This window comes from Lampetra fluviatilis, chromosome 52, assembly GCF_964198595.1.
Source record: "Lampetra fluviatilis chromosome 52, kcLamFluv1.1, whole genome shotgun sequence".
NCBI lineage: Eukaryota > Metazoa > Chordata > Hyperoartia > Petromyzontiformes > Petromyzontidae > Lampetra > Lampetra fluviatilis.
Window position 1 is genome coordinate 3,115,568 of NC_136326.1, and position 17,147 is coordinate 3,132,714.

Here is a 17,147-nt window from a genome sequence, read left to right on the forward strand (position 1 = left end):
GGACCGGGGCGCGTCGTCGAATCTTGGCGGGCGCGAGGGTCGGTGTCGGAGCGATTACAACGCCTAATTAATTCTTAGTTTACAAGGGCGTTCTCCAAGTATGTTTATATTGAAAGGTCGTTAGAAGTGATGATGACTTGAACATTATGGGTCCCATGTGCCTGCCACTGTGGTCTGATAGAAACGCCTGCTGTTAACAAAGCCCCCCTGGCACTTTGTTTGTTTTAATAATAATGATGGTGGTGGTGGAATCGCCTCAACGATTCTCCAAACCTTTTTCAGGTTGCTCCTGATTTTCCAAAGTTTGGTCACCTTTTCTGAACGAGAGTTCCTTTCCACTTACGATGATAAACAGAGAACCCCGGGGGAAAACCCACCCCCGAGGCGGGGTGCGGGGGAGGAGGGGTGTACGAGGAGCGGGTAACGCTCTAAGCTCTGCACGGATAGATTCAGGAATCCACTACGGGACCCACCTTGTCCCCCCAGTTGCTATACGGGGGATATTTGTCCTTTTAAACTTCTTTTGCACCGTACGTAGCCAACCGTGCCGATCGGAGGTACAGGAGAAGGACATCAGACTGAACACAAAAATCACGAGTCAAAAAATTTGTTTTCAATCATGATGATGATTTAAAATTGAATAGCTACCAGCAGCTTGCTAATTTATCGGAAGGAGAAGAGCGTTCCAGACGGCCGCAAAAGTGCGCTTGAAAGCTCAGGATGACGGTGACCGTCTTTCTTTGATGGCCAGCCAAAAGCTGCTGCCGTGAGAATGAGCGGAGTTTGCGGGGACGGTTTATGGACCTTGATGAGATCAGCGTGGTATTGTGGTTCATTTGCGGCAAGCGCTTTGCTTGTGATTAGAGGTGGAGGCAGAGGAAGACTGGGATCAGATGCAGCAGCAGGGTACATCGTACCGGGGTGGATGGTGATCCTACCCCGTTCCCACATAGCGACGAACTGGGTGACTTCCCTGCAATCGTTGGGTGTCGGTGTAGCTCGCAAGTTGGCGGTGTGTAGGCGGTGCAACTGCACCGGCGCGGTGGGGGGGGGTGTCCCCACTGGGTCAAAGGGCGCCGGGGCTACGAAGAGGGAGGGAAAATAGTGATAGCCCCGCCTCCACCACTTGCTTGCTACTAGAATAGTTGCAGGAACTGCTGCCACTCGCCGTTTACCTCGGAAGAGCCCGCGCGGAATCACAGGGTGCTGCTGCTTCTTTGCCGGAGCGTCCGGGCCAGTTTCCTTCGCTGTGATCGGGGGCGCCACGGTGGCTAGGAGATGTTAACTCCCTCGCTGTATATTTGTATGTTCTCTCTCTCTCTCTTCCCGTGGTCGCGTGGATTTTTCTCAGGGTGCTCCGATTCCCCCCGCCCCCCTCAATCAGAATGGGCGTTGCTTTGCAGAGAGCATTTGACTGCGATACAATTCCCACGCGATAAGCCACTTTCGTTGAGCTATCATTTTACGATGGCCAGGTCGCCCCTCTGCGTGGCTCAGTTGGGCGTTACCTGGTAAAATAACAAAAAATAGCTCGGCTTAGTTTTAGCACGGGAGACCAAGACGGGGCAACGAGAAGAACAGCCCACGCGCACGCGTAGAGATAACGCTCGAAGCTTAGCAACAGATGGGTTCAGGAAATACATTTGCTCTACTGCCATCTGGACCCCACCGCACAAGCAAATCCCTACGACATCTGGCATTCCCTTCGCAGTCTTCCCCCCCCCCCTTCCGATTGCTAACCAGGCTCAGCACCTGCTTAGCCTCCGAGTTCCGACGGGAATGGGCCACGCGTTTCACGGTGGGCTGGTCGAAGGCGCGTTGCGTCTCGTCATTGCCGCGGCATTTCCCGCCAGCGCTCCCGAATCCGTTTTGCGCACAGTGCAGGTCGGGGGGGGGGGCGGTAAACGTCTCCCCTCCGGTTCAGCTGGGCAGGCAGCGAGTTCCGTCTCGGGGTTTTGTAATCGCGGTGGACATGAGCGGGTGATTAACGCATTAGAGGAGCGGCAGGAAGGCGGAGGCGACGCTTAATTCGCCATGGAGTCCAGCTGAGGGAGGGAGGGTCAGAAAAACTGGGATGGAGCTCACTGGCTCGCTGACCTGGCGTCACGGTGGACATCGTTCGAGCGGTGCCCTCGCGGACCTTGCCGTGTGTGAACCTGCTTGCTTGCCCTGCTCTGCTCGCCACAGGCCGACGCTGCCGAAACGGGCGCCGGAAAGAACGGCGCAACTCCGGCATAGGGAGCCCGGTACTCGCTCGCACTCGCTCGCTAACCCCCTCGCTCTCTCTCGGTGTCGTCGTCGTCATCCGTAGGATAATTCTGGGCCGGCCCGAATAATGCGTGTTGTGTGATTATTCATGAAGGTGGCTCCCCTGATAGTGAAACGTATGGCAGTTGCAGCCTTGGGGGGCCGTTGCCGGAGATTGTTTTTGGTGGTTTTTGTCGTTTTCGTGGCTTTTGTGGTTTTAAGAGACGTGGGTGCTGGATGGGAGTTCGCGGGGCTCTTAAAGCGGCACGCGCTGTCCCCACGCGGGTGTTCGTTCGCGGTTGTGCTGCACTGCTCTGCCTCGTCTCGCCCGCCGGTCGCGTTGTCCGGCACCGTGTCCCCCCCCGTTACGTTTCGCCCTGCGTGCCCGGGAGGAGAGCGTCTTCGGGAAACTGAATTCGATTTTTTTGAATTCACCGTTGAATTGTGTTGGTATGTTGAACTTCTTTCGCACCCTACGTAGCCAACCGTGCTAATCGGAAGTGCGGTGGGGAAGCACAACAAACACTAAAAGCAGTTCTAAAGAAATGAGCTGTCAATCTAGATGATTTAGAAGTGCATAGCTCCAGCGGCTTCCTAATATCGGAAGAGCATTCCAGACAGCCGCATAAGAGCATCTGAAAGAGATTTTTCTCTCCAACTCGGTAGGATCTGCTTTTACATCATTTATATTGTAAACTCATTTGTTCAGAACCGCTTTCTGTGTTTGGTTTGCACGATTGGATACGTACGGTGGTGCAAAACAAGTTCAACACGTACGTACGAACGTACATTCTCAATCCCGTGGTTGCGGGATCGGTTATGAAAGCCGCTTTGATTTGACGGGTCTGCGCCGACGCTCGGCGTCTCGCTAATTGGCCGGTCTCCTTGACTGTGGCCGTGAAGTCTTGAGTTTCGACAAGCCGGAACGGGGGGGGCCCCCCCCCCCGCCCCCCTCTCCTCTCTCTCTCTCTCTCTCGTGCGTCACTCTTGGCATCCACGGCGTCTCGTGTTCGTTTTTTTTTGCGTTCGCGACTCCCGCCACCTCCTGCACGGCCGTTGCCTCGCCCCGCTCTCGCGTCGGCGTTCTTGCCGAACGTGCGCTCGGCGCAATGCACTTTATCAGATTTCCGCTCAAACGTGGAGGGGGCGGGGGGGGCCCGGCGCGGTGGGCAGAGAAAGTTGGATCGGATTAGGAGCCCCGGACACATTAAGGACCGCTAATGTACCTCAAAGTATATACGATGTTGGCCGCCCCTTCTTCCCCCCCGCTCCTATCCTTGGTCTGCCCAACATAGACTAAAGTCCCCATTGGCGGGGTTCACCGCCCAGTGTAGATGTTTGATAAATAGGGGATTAACCTGAACGCCACGTTAATCTGGCATCAGATTTTCCAGAGAGCCCTCCGTCCGGCCTGGCCAGAGTGACTGATTGAATTGATGCGTTTGAATGCACTCGCATGCGTTGCACGACAAGAAACAGGAAGGGGGAGGATTTTGCCACAATTCTGGCTGTCGCCTGATGAGGCTGGTTGTAATTTACCGGCGAGACGCCACGGTACACGAATTGTAAATGTTGTGGGTTTAATTGTCACGTTTACGTGGCAAACCTTACTAATTGGCCGCTTTAATGACACATACTTCCACGATCTCACCAAAAAAAACTTATGGATGATATTTGTCGCGTGTTAAATTGCACGGCAACAACCCGGTTGGCGCAGTGTCCGCGTTTCACGAGAGAAGGGAAGAGAAAGATTAGCACGCACACACACACACGACACGACACGGAGAATTGGACTTCCGCTGCCCGCGTGTACTTCTCCGTAAGTGGAGTACAGAAAAATAATCTCCGAATTAAAAACAGCCGAATGAGAATTTATTGCCTTTAATACACGCCGCTGGTGTAACAGGGCTTTCTGTGTAATTGATTAACATTTCGGCGATTAAGGCCGATTGCGCATCGCGCCCGCGAAGCTCTCGGTCTTCAACGCGGCGGGTCTCCGACCGTGAGAGGCCTGACTTCGACTCCCGGCGAGGATCGTTTGCCCGCGACCCCCGGTGGGCGTTGACCCGATGCGTGCCAGGTTTTGTTGAGGCTCTGTCTTACGTGGGAAGGCGGCCGTGGCCGTTCGGCGGCCCGTGTTCTCCGTCGGTGGCGAACGGAGCCGTCGCCACGGTTCGTCGTGAAATCTTGACGGGAGGTGGCGAAAGGTGGCGGTGGCACCCCACTAGACGTTCTATAGCGTCGTGCGCTTTCGACAGCTTTAATGACATTGGCATGTCAACGTGACGAGGAGGCCTTTGTCCTTTATTTGCCGTGCACGTCGTCGTCGTCGTCATCATCGTTGTGGTCATCATCATCATCCTCGTCATCATCCCGCACCTCTGATTAGCGCGGTTGGCCACGTTCAACGTGCACGCATACGTACACCGTCGTCATCATCGTCGTCATCGTCGTCATCGTCATCATCGTCGTCATCGTCGTCATCGTCGTCATCGTCGTCATCGTCATCATCGTCATCATCATCGTTGTGGTCATCATTATCATCCTGCACCTCTGATTAGCGCGGTTGGCTAAGTTCAACGTGCACGCGTACGTACACCGTCGTCATCACCCGGGACGCGTGAGCTACGAAGGCCCAGAACGTCGCCTCGATAGATCTGACGAACCACGCCGGACTGTGTGTGTCACGATGGAGCCATCGTCGAAATCCGCTCTCTGCACGGGCGGATGGACGCTAGCGCGCCGGGCGCTGTGCCGGAGAGTCCTCCTCCGCTGCAGCACAGTGGCCACTTTTACCGTCGGCGTGGAAAAAAAACTACTGCGTTCATGTTTTGGCAGTGTGATGACGGTGCTGATTATGGGTCCCTGTGTGGCTTGTTATGCCATGCCTTTTCTCTCCACTTCCTTTTCTGTGTCACTCAAATGTTCGCATGAGATGAGATCCGACACGTGTGTGTGTCTATATATTTATTTTTACGTCTTTTTTTCTCGTTTACGTCAATGAATCTTCGACGATTTCACATTAGCGCAGCGTTCGGCTCGTCGATAAATTTGATCCCCTCCTCCGTTTTGCGCGCGCGAGTTTGCCGGACCGTGGGATTTACTGACGATTAAGTCATTTTTCCAGCAACCGCTCGAAATGAACGACGGAAAATGACAGTGGAGTTGCCGGCGTAGGGACGATGCTAGAAAACGCGTTGTCGAGTCTGTTTACTTGTGCCGGCGGAAGATATTTGTTTACTTTGCGTACATCGTGCACCGACTCCTGCTTCGTTGAGGGTGATATTGGCACGTGAAATGAAGATTGATTTGATCCAGAGGGACGCCACGGCGGCGAGAGTTTGCATGTTCTCGCCCTGTGGTCGCGTGGGTTTTTCTCCGGGTCCTCTGGTTATTTCCTTACACGTTTAGAGATAATAGGCTGTTATACATTTCCGCATGATGATAAGCCACTAAGTTGAGCTATAATTTGTGGCCAGGCCGCTTCTAAACAAGAGCTGTATAGCAGCTCGATCGACCTTCGTTAGCTGGTGAAAATAAAAATAGTTTAATTGTTTAGTTAAGAGAGGAACGGTGATGTCTTGGGGGATTGATCATGGCTGATGCTAAGGATAGGGAATGGGACTTATCATGTCTCAATGTCGCATCTCAACCATTCCAAGCCGTTCCGACAGTCTAGCCAAGGGGGACCCCCAGTGTCAGCTGTCCCTGTGGCAGCACAAGGTGTACGCAACAGCGACCACAATGTTGATCGTTCACCTTCATTCTCTCTTCCCGCGTACCGCGACAGATACTTGGGCAGGATGTCCGAAAGCCGCCACCACCACCACCACCCGCCCCACCACAACAACAACCACAACAACCACCACCACCATCACCACGCGAGCGCCGCCGACGGGCCCCTCTCGGCCTACATCAAGACGGAGCCGTCGAGCCCCGGCTCCCTGGGCGACGCTGCGAGCCAGCCCAGCCCCGGCGAGCTCTCGGACGCCAGCAGCGGCAGCTACACGCGGCACGGCAGCGGTTCGCCGACGCCCGCACACCTCCTGCAAGCGCCGGCCGCACTCTACTCCCCGCCGCCCGCGCCCCCGGCAACGTCGACGCCCGGCTCGCGGAAGCCTGCCCGCTACGAGCCCGGCGGAGGCCTGGGGGGCGGACCGGCCGCGGCGGCCGCGGCTGACGAGGGGCAGCCCAGCAAGTGCGAGTACATGCTGAGCACGCTGCCCAAGCGCCTGTGCCTGGTGTGCGGCGACGTGGCCTCGGGCTACCACTACGGCGTGGCGTCGTGCGAGGCCTGCAAGGCGTTCTTCAAGCGCACCATCCAGGGTGAGGGGGTGGGGGAGGGAGGGGGGGGAGATGATGGGGCGCGTTTGGGTAAGGCCCCCTGCTCGAATCCTGCGGGCGTTTGACACGCCCGTGTCGCTATTCGAGCCACCTTTGTAATAAAGATAACAAATAATTAGCTTCGCCTTTAATATTCTTTGGGTCTTTCGGTAATGTCACGTAGATGGTTCAAAGAAAATAACAAAAAATATACGACGTTTTGATCACAACACAAGCGATCTTTTTATTTTTAACCATCTACGCGACTTTACCGAAAGACCCAAAGAATATTAATTCCTGCGGTTGCGAAAGCTTCAAGTCAAGATTCTCCTTTAATGTTAACGGGAAGCTGCTGCTGTGGTGTAGCGGACGGCGCCGCTGGACTTGTAATCCAGAGGTCGCCTGTCCGCTTTGATGTAAGTAGGTATGTAGGTAATCGGAGGTGTGGAGGAAGAACAACTAACTAAACACAAGAAGCAGTTCTCGAAATGAGTTTTGAAAGGGCCGAGGCGGTTAAATCGACGGAGAAAGTTTTTAGATCACTCCCCCCACCCCCCCCCCACCACCGCCTCTGGTCCACCTGGCGGCATAGATGGGTAATGCTCACAGTCCGTCACAATCGGCAGGTACACACGCGCGCGCACGAGGTGCGGGTCCTCCACGCCTTCTCCAACTCGTCGTCTGGCCGACCGGCATGGAAGAGTATCCCAAAATACTCGACAGCTCGGAGGGCACACGTGCTGTGAAGAGGAGGTGGAGTAGGGTGGTGGGGGGTGGAGAAATTGGCCAGAGGGAGCCCACCGGCTTATGCCACCCACGCCACTGCGTGCCCACGCACGTTCACTCCTCCGTCCGTCAGACCCAACGGCTTTGTCTTCACCCGACCGCAGCTCGCAACACTCCGCTAGCTCCCCGCTCGTACCTCCTCTGCACTTTGGAATTCCCTAGGTCAAGCAAAGAAACATTCACTCTTATGTATCGCACAATCAACAGCGCTGTTTGCTCCTGGCTGCATGGCGTTATTGGCCTTTGGACCCTTTGCTTTGCAAACCCGACTTTTCAATTGTCCCCTTGCCAGACATTCCTCAACGCACCTCGCACACCACGTGTGTGTGTGTGTGTGCCCGCACTTGCAAAGCACAGACAAACACACACACAGCCCGGCTGTGAACTCCGTACAAGTCCACTGCTCGTTGCCAATCTTTGTACAGCAGCGGCGCGCGCACACACTTGCTCGCACGCACGCGCGCACATGCACGCGTGCAATCGGCGCGCGTGTAAAGTCTGGGCTGACGGTGGCGGCGGCGGCGGCGGGCCGGGCGGAGGCTTCTCAAACATCACGGCGCCACGGTTGATTTATTAAATGCACAGCTCATAAAAGCGGGCACCCCCCCCCCCCCCTTTTAAATAATTCACACCGCCGCGCCCGCACTCCGTCTCAATGTGTCTGTGGCGCGCAAACTGCGGCGTGTGTCTGAGCGATTCTTTTTTCTTATTTTTTTTCTGCGCGCCGCTTGAGAGCTTTATGCTCGCCGCGGCGCACGAGACGGGGCCGGGGACTCTGCGAGCGCTGCCTTCCGTTCCTCCGCCGCCTTCGTTCGGCGCGTTGCAGAGAGACAGAGAGAGACGAGCTTTTTCCGAGTTTTGGCGACGTGGCTGCTCCTGCCTCAATCTTGCCCCACGCTACCTGCCGCAGCGGGGGGGGGGGGCAACCCCTTGGGAGGAAACGATCGACGCGGGGAAAACCCGCGCCTCTGATTGCTGACCGGCGCGCGCTCTCGAAAACGCGCGGCGTCACGCTGCCGCCTAAGGCCCTCGAACCGGTCGGCGGCGCTTTTTTTTCGGTGTCCGCCGTTGTCCATTGGTCTTGGATGGGCGGTCGACTGTGCGCTCCCGTCGTCTGCTCCGCTGCACGCTGCGGTTGCATTATTGCCAGCGCAAAACGGCAGCTAGAAGAGCCTGCGATGCGGTTTGCTGCGAGTTGTCGAGGACAGAACGCCGAACAAATGACCGCGGGTGCTGGACACACTGGGTGCTGCTACCAAAGGAGAACCCTGTTATAAAGCGTCGTATTTATCGGGCACTTAAATGACCCAGTATCTCAAAGCGCCTTCCGACCCTTCTCATTTCAGTCGTTCCGATGCTCTGCTATAATTTTCACTTCACGAGCCTAGGGGGTGGGAGAACCTTCCCCCCCCCCCCCCCCCAATGACACCTGTCCCTAATTGGCCACACACGGAGACAGAGACCACGATTTTACGGACGACTCAACCGCAAAGCTGGCGGTTGTCCAGAACATGCCACAACGTGACGATGTATGCTGGGACAGAGGTGGCCGGGTAGACGAAGCACGTGACGGGTCAGATGAATGCGTGTGTGCGAGCAAGCGAGGGGATGGGGATGAGTGCGGCCGTGAGGACAGAGGGAGTGCGGCCCCTCGCTGCCAACGAGGGCGGCACCCGGCAAGGATAGTTGGCACGCTTCACCCTAATTTCTGAGGGGCGTCAGAGGAACACACGGAGGGGATGGGTGGCGACGGGGCTTTAGGGCTTAATGGACACAGTCCCATCGGTGAGCTCCTCTGACAGGCAAGGCAGCGTTGGCTGGGTCACGTAGCCCGAATGCCCAGCCACCGCATGCCCAAGCAGCTTCTGTTTGGCCGGGTAGAGGGGGCTAAACGGGCATGTCGTGGGATGGAAAAGTGATGGAATTATGCAGCACAGGAGGATGTTGACTTACCAGTAGTGTCAAGATCGGTCATTGTGGAAGAGGTTGCTGACATTACTGGGTAGTTGGTGGCAGTCACCCTCCAACAAAAATGGAGGGCAAAGGACCGGTGCTCACAACAACGAGCGGAGTGCCGGGCAGCTAAAATGCAGCAAGTTGGCACAGTAGGAGGCACCGCTGGTGCATCTGCCAGTCCATCTCATTCATGGCACCTGGGTCTGTCCCACGACATCCTTGCCAGCAGCGAGCCACCGACACTTCACGTGGCCACAAAGTGCACCTGGCCTGGCACAGCCGCCGTGGTGACATCACCGCCACTTAGTGGCGAACGGCGGCTATTATGGTCGCTGTTGTGGGGCTTAATGCCACGGGGTACATTTGCGTCCAGCGTTGTTCGCCGAGACGTTCCGTCGGTGCACCGGTACGAAATCGCGGCATCGCTCGCCACGCGGCATCGGTGACCGCTGTGAACTCGGCGGCCTGAGTTTGATTCTCGGTCGTGGCTAATGTCTGCGAAAAAAAGAGCTTCATAGCTCATCAGCTTCTTCCAGGACATGTAAAGTTTCTCATTCTGATAACATCAGTGGCGGGTGATATCCGAATCATTCCTGGCCATGTTGTGGGTCGACTCGGCGCTCGGGAGACAAAGGGCGGGTCCGGCCGTGGTGCTTGCCCACACCAGCGCCTCGTGCGCCGAGCCCGGCCTTCGTAGGCCCTCGCTTGACAGCACTTGCCCCCTGACGGTCTCTGCGGGCTATACGTGTGGATTTTTGTCTTCGCCGGCTCGGCTGTTCGCTCACCTGCCTGTGTTTTTTGCCCCCACCGCGTGCACGCTGGCGCCTGCCGGGCCCGCCCTTTGCTCTCCGCGCCCACCAGGAAACATCGAGTACAGCTGCCCAGCCTCCAACGAGTGCGAGATCACCAAGCGGCGCCGCAAGTCGTGCCAGGCGTGCCGCTTCATGAAGTGCCTCACCGTGGGCATGCTCAAGGAAGGTGAGAACGTGCCCGGAGAAAACTCGCGCGTGTTTAAGAAAACTCCACATGGAAAGCGTTTCAAAAATTTGATTTAAATGTGTTTTTTTATTTTATCTTTTTTACCTTCGGTGGGGGAACGCTTTCATTCTAGATTTGAAGCTTTCGTGACTGCAAGGATTCATATTCTCAGGTTTTTTCGGTAAAGTCACAGTCTACACAACAAAGGCTCATTCCTAACAGCGTGCTTCAGCCGCACTGAACCTCACAATAATAATATCCAGGCCTACCTTGGCTCCTCCCACCCTCAACCAGTATATATACAAATAGTGTTTTCTTGGAATTTCTATTACTTGATACAGCTATCGTGCTGTGACGGTTCCACCTGAAGACGGAAGCTTGTGTTGCCTCCGAAACGTCGTGATTTTTATTTTATTTTACTTTTATTATTTTTTATATTTATTTTTTACCTACGTGACTTTACCGAAAAAAACTAAGAATATGAGCCCTTTCATTGTCAGCCCTGGCAAAAGCACTCCGTGGAAAACACGAGACCCGCGCTCGGTGATGCCGTACGCAGGCTCGTCGCGCTTTTCCGTAGAGCACGTGGTTAGGAGGTAAACGATGCACGAGTGATGCGAATGTAACTTCAGCTTGTATGTCTGAACTAAACGATACGAAGCAACATTTAATTTTTATTTTACAAGGTAAGGCCTACTCGGTTATATAGCTGTTTTTCAGAAGCGACATGGCCAAAAATTCTAGCTCGACGAAAGTGGCTCCGTCACGTGGAAAATGTACAGCAGCTGATTAAACGCAGGATTCTAAATGTGGGGCGAGAAAAACGGGAGGACCCGGAGAAAAATCCACGCGACCAGGCGCGAGGTAAATCTTGACTTAAAGCTTTCGTGACTGCAGGAATGAATATTCTTGAAAATAACAAACTACGACGTTTCGATCGCAACACAAGCAATCGTCGTCAGGATAAAAAAGGTAGTTGGCGAGGTAGTTATGCGCCACGGTGGCGAGATGTTATGTACGTACTTCTAGATTTGAAGCTTTCGTGACTGCAAGGATTCATATTCTTAGGTTTTTTCGGTAAAGTCACGTAGGTAAAAAAAAAATAATTAATAAAAGTGAAATATAAAAAAAAAACGTACGTTCGTTGAACTTCTTTCACTAATTGGAGGTGCGGGGGGGAAGGAAGCGTGAAAGGGGAATACAGAAGATGTATTATACGAGACGGAACATTGAAACCAGAATAATAATTGGCGTGGATGTGGGGGATATAAATAAGAAACGAGACCAGGAGGCAGCAACGTCTCCCTCACATCTCCGTCTTTCCTGCATGAAATATAAAAGTTTTATTTTTTACACAACTCATCGGTCCTCTACGGCCTTCTGGGAGTGCATATTGTCAGCAGCATCGATTCGGTGCAAGCAAAACTCCTGAACGGTTTCAACTAAACTGCACACAACCGATCGTTGAACCGTAATCCAGAATCGTGACGATGTCGCGCTACGAACCCGGCGACCCGGGTTCGATTTCCGGTCACGGCCAACGCCACGGACAATTATCTGAACCTCTTCCTGGGCCTCCCCTAGGTCAATTCGGCCTGAAATGAGTACCTGGTGCGATGTTTAAACATCGCCACTGGGGAGACGAAGGTGGCCGGGCGTGCTGCTGGTCACCCACCCCCTCGTGTGCCATGGCGGCCTTCTTAGGTGCTTGCTAACAGCACTCGCCCCAACAGTCTATGAAGGCTATAGGTGGTGACGGTGGTGGCGGACAGCTGTACAGTAGTAATACATTAGATTAGGTGCTCGCAACGAACAGGAAAGCTTTTCAGAGCATCAGGACTCCGTTTAAGAGGATCCAGTGTCGTGTTATATGGCAAATCCCTTCCTAACGAGTGCTTGCGTTTTGGAGGAAATCTTGCAGTGCGATAACAGTGGCTTTGGTCTTACCCGGGAGAGAGCCTCTCACCCGACTCCTCTCGACAACTTGCCGAGCTTCCGACTCTACCCCGGGGTGTTTGGCCAATTGTGTCCGAAATGAGGACGCTGGATGGACGGAATTACACACACACACGTACGTTTTATAGGGGAGAAGGGTTAAATAGCAGGCCCGTATCTCCTGCGCGTGTACACGCAGGCACGGTCGATCCACTGCTGGATGAGGGGGGGGTCCTCTCCCCGCGCCGTGTGTGACGCCGGAGTTTATTTTGTTGGATGAGGGCAGGGGGAGCACGGACGTGGGAGCGTCGAAGTACAGTACAACAATGGATTCTGCTGTGTACTGCCCTCCACTGACCCCAACACCTTGTGCCCCGGCGCATGCGCGTGAGGTACGAGGTGTTGGACGGATTCGAGGGACCCTCTGGCATGCCACCGTCCTGGCCACCTCGCATTCCGAACGAACGCCGCTGAGCGTTCCAGGGCAGGTCCCTCCAATCAAGCCTCTCACCCAGGCTCCAAACATAACAAAAAAATCCTGCTTGGCTTTTGAGATCTCAACAAGATCAGGCCATATTCAGGATGATTTTCACCGTAGGCCCAATTTTTAATAGATGTCACGTAAGCCGGGGGAGGGGATGGGGGATTTGGTGGGGGGGGCGGTGGTGGCATTGTTGGCTCGGGTGCCAAACAGACCCCATGGATCAGAGTTCGATTCCTAGTTCACGGCTAACGTGATTGGCACCTCCGATTAGCACTGTTGACTACGTACGGTGCGAAATAAATTCAACATACATTGGCGATTGGATATCAGAACCGGGTCTGTCCACCACCACCTCTCCGTTACCGTCGGTAGATCGAGCACGGCTAGAATGTATTATTTAATCATAGACAGGTTGAGGCCCACTCTTCGCCGCCAGACTGCCATCTAACTAATTCTAGATTTGAAGCTTTCGTGACTGCAAGGATTCATATTCTTAGGTTTTTCCGGTAAAGTCACGTAGGTAAAAAATTCAAATTCAAATTAATAAAAGTAAAATAAAAATAAAATAAAAATCACGACGTTTCGGAGGCAACACAAGCTTCCGTCTTCAGGTGGAACCGTTTTTTACCTACGTGACTTTACCGAAAAAACCTAACAATATGCCATCTAACTAGTCACCTCGCATAGCCCGGCATGTTGAGATCCTCGTGAACGGACGACATAATCCGTGTGATCCACCAACCTCCGGCTTCCAAAAGGCTTTGGCTCGCACGCCGGTACTGCCACCGCCGCCACCGCTACGCGGTCGTGCCGGAGAAATGCGCAACAGCCGTTTAAGATGATTAATTGCCAAGGCCCCGAAGCCTGCGAAGCACAGTGGCGAGGCATATTGTTTGGCACCGCTTTGGTTTTTATGAACGAAGCGGCAAGATAAATTGATCCAACTTATTTCGCTAATGGCGTAATAAAATCATCACATCTCCCCGTAATGAATTTGAGAACATATCTACGAGTGATGGCTGATTGAGTCGCGTGGGGGATGGGGTAGGGTGGGATGGCTGAGTGGGGGGGGGGGGAGCAGGAGGAGGGGCGGAGGATGAGAGGGGATTCAATCGGCGTTTAGCGGGGCACCGTGCGCAGGAGCTAATCGCCCGGAATGCGCACCCCCATTTCGCCGGATCTCTCTCAAGCCGAGTGGGACGGTGCCTGGCTCATGCCTGGCCCGTGCCCTGATTGGCGACCGCCAACGCATCCCGCGTGCACTCGGGACAAGGTATTGGGAAGCGGAGGGCAGCACAACAGAATCCATTTGTTGTACTGCACTTCGACACTCCCAAATCCGTGCTCTCCCTGCCCTATTCCAACACACAAACTCCGGCGTGGCGAGGCCCCCTAATCCAGCAGTGGATCGACCGTCCCTCTGTGCACACGCGCAGGAGATGTGGGCCCGTTATTTTAACCCTTCGCTGATAAAATGGTATATGCATAATCCCGTCGATTTAATAACGGACTGCGTGTTCAATATTTATGTATTGTACGGTGGCTGAACGCGTCCGTTTGTGTGTGACCTGTTGCCTTGAGTGCAAAACAAATCGTCCGCAAGCGGAGACCAAAATAAACAGGGGAAACGATCGTAAAACACAGCCCTCGAGACTCTGCGGGACGGCGCTGGCAGACAGCTGACAGCGCGAGTTTCCATAGCCGCCCCCTCTGAACTCGCCAACCTCCCAGCCTCCCCCCCCCCACCCCGTCCATGCGCCCCTCCTATGCCAGAGGCATAGACGCAACTTCTGAAAAGATTTGCTCCGTTTGTGTGTGTGTGTGCCCGCGCACGTGCGCTGTTGTTGAGTTGCGACGAAGAATGGGGGTGCCGTGTGTGAACAGGCGTGTCGCGTGGTGAGCGTTGAGAGGGGGCTGTTTGGGGTGGGGAGGTGGGTGAGTGATGTGGGAGGTGGGGCGGTGGTGAGGTGCGATGGGAGGGGGGGGTTCCTATTCACGTGGCCCTGTGCTTGCGCGTGTGGCTTTGTGTGGGGAGGCGTGGTAGTGTTGCGGTTGGCGCGCTGCGCTAAGAACCCTTGAGAGTATTCGAAGGCTATGCGGGGGATCTTTGTCTTTGTGTGCGTGCGCTGCGTGCGATTGAGTGCTGGTGATGAGAGTAATTATTCTTTTAACCGTTTACTTACCCCCCCCCCAAGTTACGGACACCATCGATGTGCGTTCTTAAATAAATCACAACGCAGGTAGCAGTCCCGTTGCAAAACCTCTCCAAATGCACCGCTGCTGTTCAAACACACCGGGGATATATCTCGTTTCCGTTGCAATTATTTACTTGCAGGCATTTGGCTCGATCGCGTCGCTACGCACACGCACGCGGTTCACGGTTCATGCCATTGCCGCGCAAATAAGCCGAATGAAATAACGAATTATAATGTACGGCCCTTTTGTCGATCCGCTGCTTGATGAAGGCTTGCCCGCGTCTTGTCAGTCATGGGGGTTTGTTTGACCATACTTCACCACGCTGGACAATTCTCGGGTTGGTGAAGGGGGGATGCCCAGGACTGGATCGGCCGTCACTTGCCACCGATGTTAGACACGGCCTGGAATCCAACTCGGGTCACCGGGTTCATAGCGCGGTGCGAGAACCCCGTTCCGATGGCAAGCAATCGCTGCACCGGTCCGCCCGTCCCCCACCCCCAACCAATTCACCCACCCACACTGACCATTATGGTGAAGTATGGTCAAAACAACCATCGCCAGATACGCAGCGCGCGTGTGCCCTTAAAACAGCAGTGGATTGACGAAGCGCTCTCGGTTACCTTTTCATAATTATTCATCCTTACAGCCGACGGCTACCGAGAGAGAGAGGTGTGTGTGTGAGCGGCAAAGGGAGATGTACAGACGACATTCACGCACGCCGCGATGGCAGCGCGAGCCCCCCCCCCCCGCGCGCTCGCTCAACGCCGCTTCCATTGTGAGCGAGAACCGCTGGCTTTTGTCCTCGCCGAGAGGACTTTCAGCCTCGGCGCGCTGTCCCACCGCCCCTGTCCCAACGCCGAAGCCTCCTTCCCCTCCCTTCCCTCCCTGCCTGCCTCCCAGTAGCGTTACCCCCCCCCCCCCCCAGGGGAGCGTCCCTGTAATGGCTATTGATTAAAATAAAGATTTATTGTAATGTGGTGTTCGGCTGCACTCAGATGAAGTGCTAATTTTGAGGTCCAGTGATGCATGATAACGACTATCCATCAGCTGTGTCCCTACTCATCCCTGGCAAACCAACCAAACCTCCCCTCCTCCCCCCCCCACCACCGATAGCTTCCCGTGAACCAAACTTTGTTGATTTGCTCTGGAAGGGGAAAGTGGTTATTGGATGGTTGCGTTTGCTTTAATGCATCCCAGATTAATTGAGAACACTTTAAAATTGACCCACTTCCCTTTTTTTTTTTCGCGTGCTCCCAAACTGGACCCTGAGAAAATGATACACTTCCGAAACCTCGCTGGTGTCGTCAAGGTGCATAAACCATCGTCACGCAAACCATGGTCATCCTCGCAGCAGCAGATTTTTGGCTGGCCATCGCCCGGCGCTTTCAGGCACGTTTCTGCGGCCGTCCGGAACGCTCTTTCCTCCGATATTAGGAAGTCGTTGGAGCAATGCACTTTTAAATCATCCAGATGGAAAACGAATTCTTTAGAGCTGCTTTTTGCGTTTGGTTTATTGTCCTTCCCCCGCACCTCCGATCAGCACGGTTGGCGGTTACATACATAAGTTCGACATGCATACGTACATACCGCACATGCCTGTTCGCGTGCCGTGACCGACCCCGAGTCGCGTCTTTGTAGCAGTAAAAAAAAAATGTGCGCTTTATTAGGCGTAAATTAACGTGCGTTAACGCGCCTGAGAGCCGGCTGCTGCCTTGCGACGCGCGTCGTAAGGAAGCCCGTCCTACCAGAGCGATCGCTGCAAACACCCCATTGTCGCCCGCGGTGTTTGATGTCTGTCCAGGGGCGGAGAGGAGAAATTGTGGCGCGACTGTTTTAGCGCGGCCGCTGCGATGCCCCTCCTCCTCCCCCCCTCTTTAAGTCACTAAGTTGTCTCTGCCGTGCAGCGGAGCATCGCTACGACCGGGGGGGCAGTCCCAGTCGTCCTCTCGCCTTCAATAATATTTTTTTTAATGTAATCGCTCGCGCAAAAATCCGTTCGTTGCAGCGGGCGTCACAGACGCATCGCCGCATCCCCGTGCGCGTCGAAGCTGAGCAGGCGGTGGGAGAGAATTTAGCAAAAAATATATAATATCCATCGCGGTTCCACCCCCAATTTAGCGCCACTCCCACCGCCCTTTATTGGTGCCCCCATAATAACGTCGTAGCGGCCGGCGCCGTGCCAACCTTTAGTGGCGGCATTAGTCGGCTCTTCCGAGGGGAAACCGATATGTCCATCAGCTGA

General features: G+C 54.5%; 1 protein-coding gene across 3 annotated transcripts in view; it reads left to right on the top strand.

The window, feature by feature from the left end:
- LOC144949086 (estrogen-related receptor gamma-like) overlaps positions 1–17,147 on the top strand; it is a 101,019-nt gene that overhangs the window by 64,604 nt on the left and 19,268 nt on the right. For all 3 annotated transcript variants that reach the window (XM_078878920.1, XM_078878922.1, XM_078878919.1), the window contains exons 2-3: positions 6,038–6,573; positions 10,174–10,290. In XM_078878920.1, coding sequence (XP_078735046.1) covers positions 6,038–6,573; positions 10,174–10,290 — 653 coding nt within the window. The remainder of the gene's footprint in view (positions 1–6,037; positions 6,574–10,173; positions 10,291–17,147) is intronic.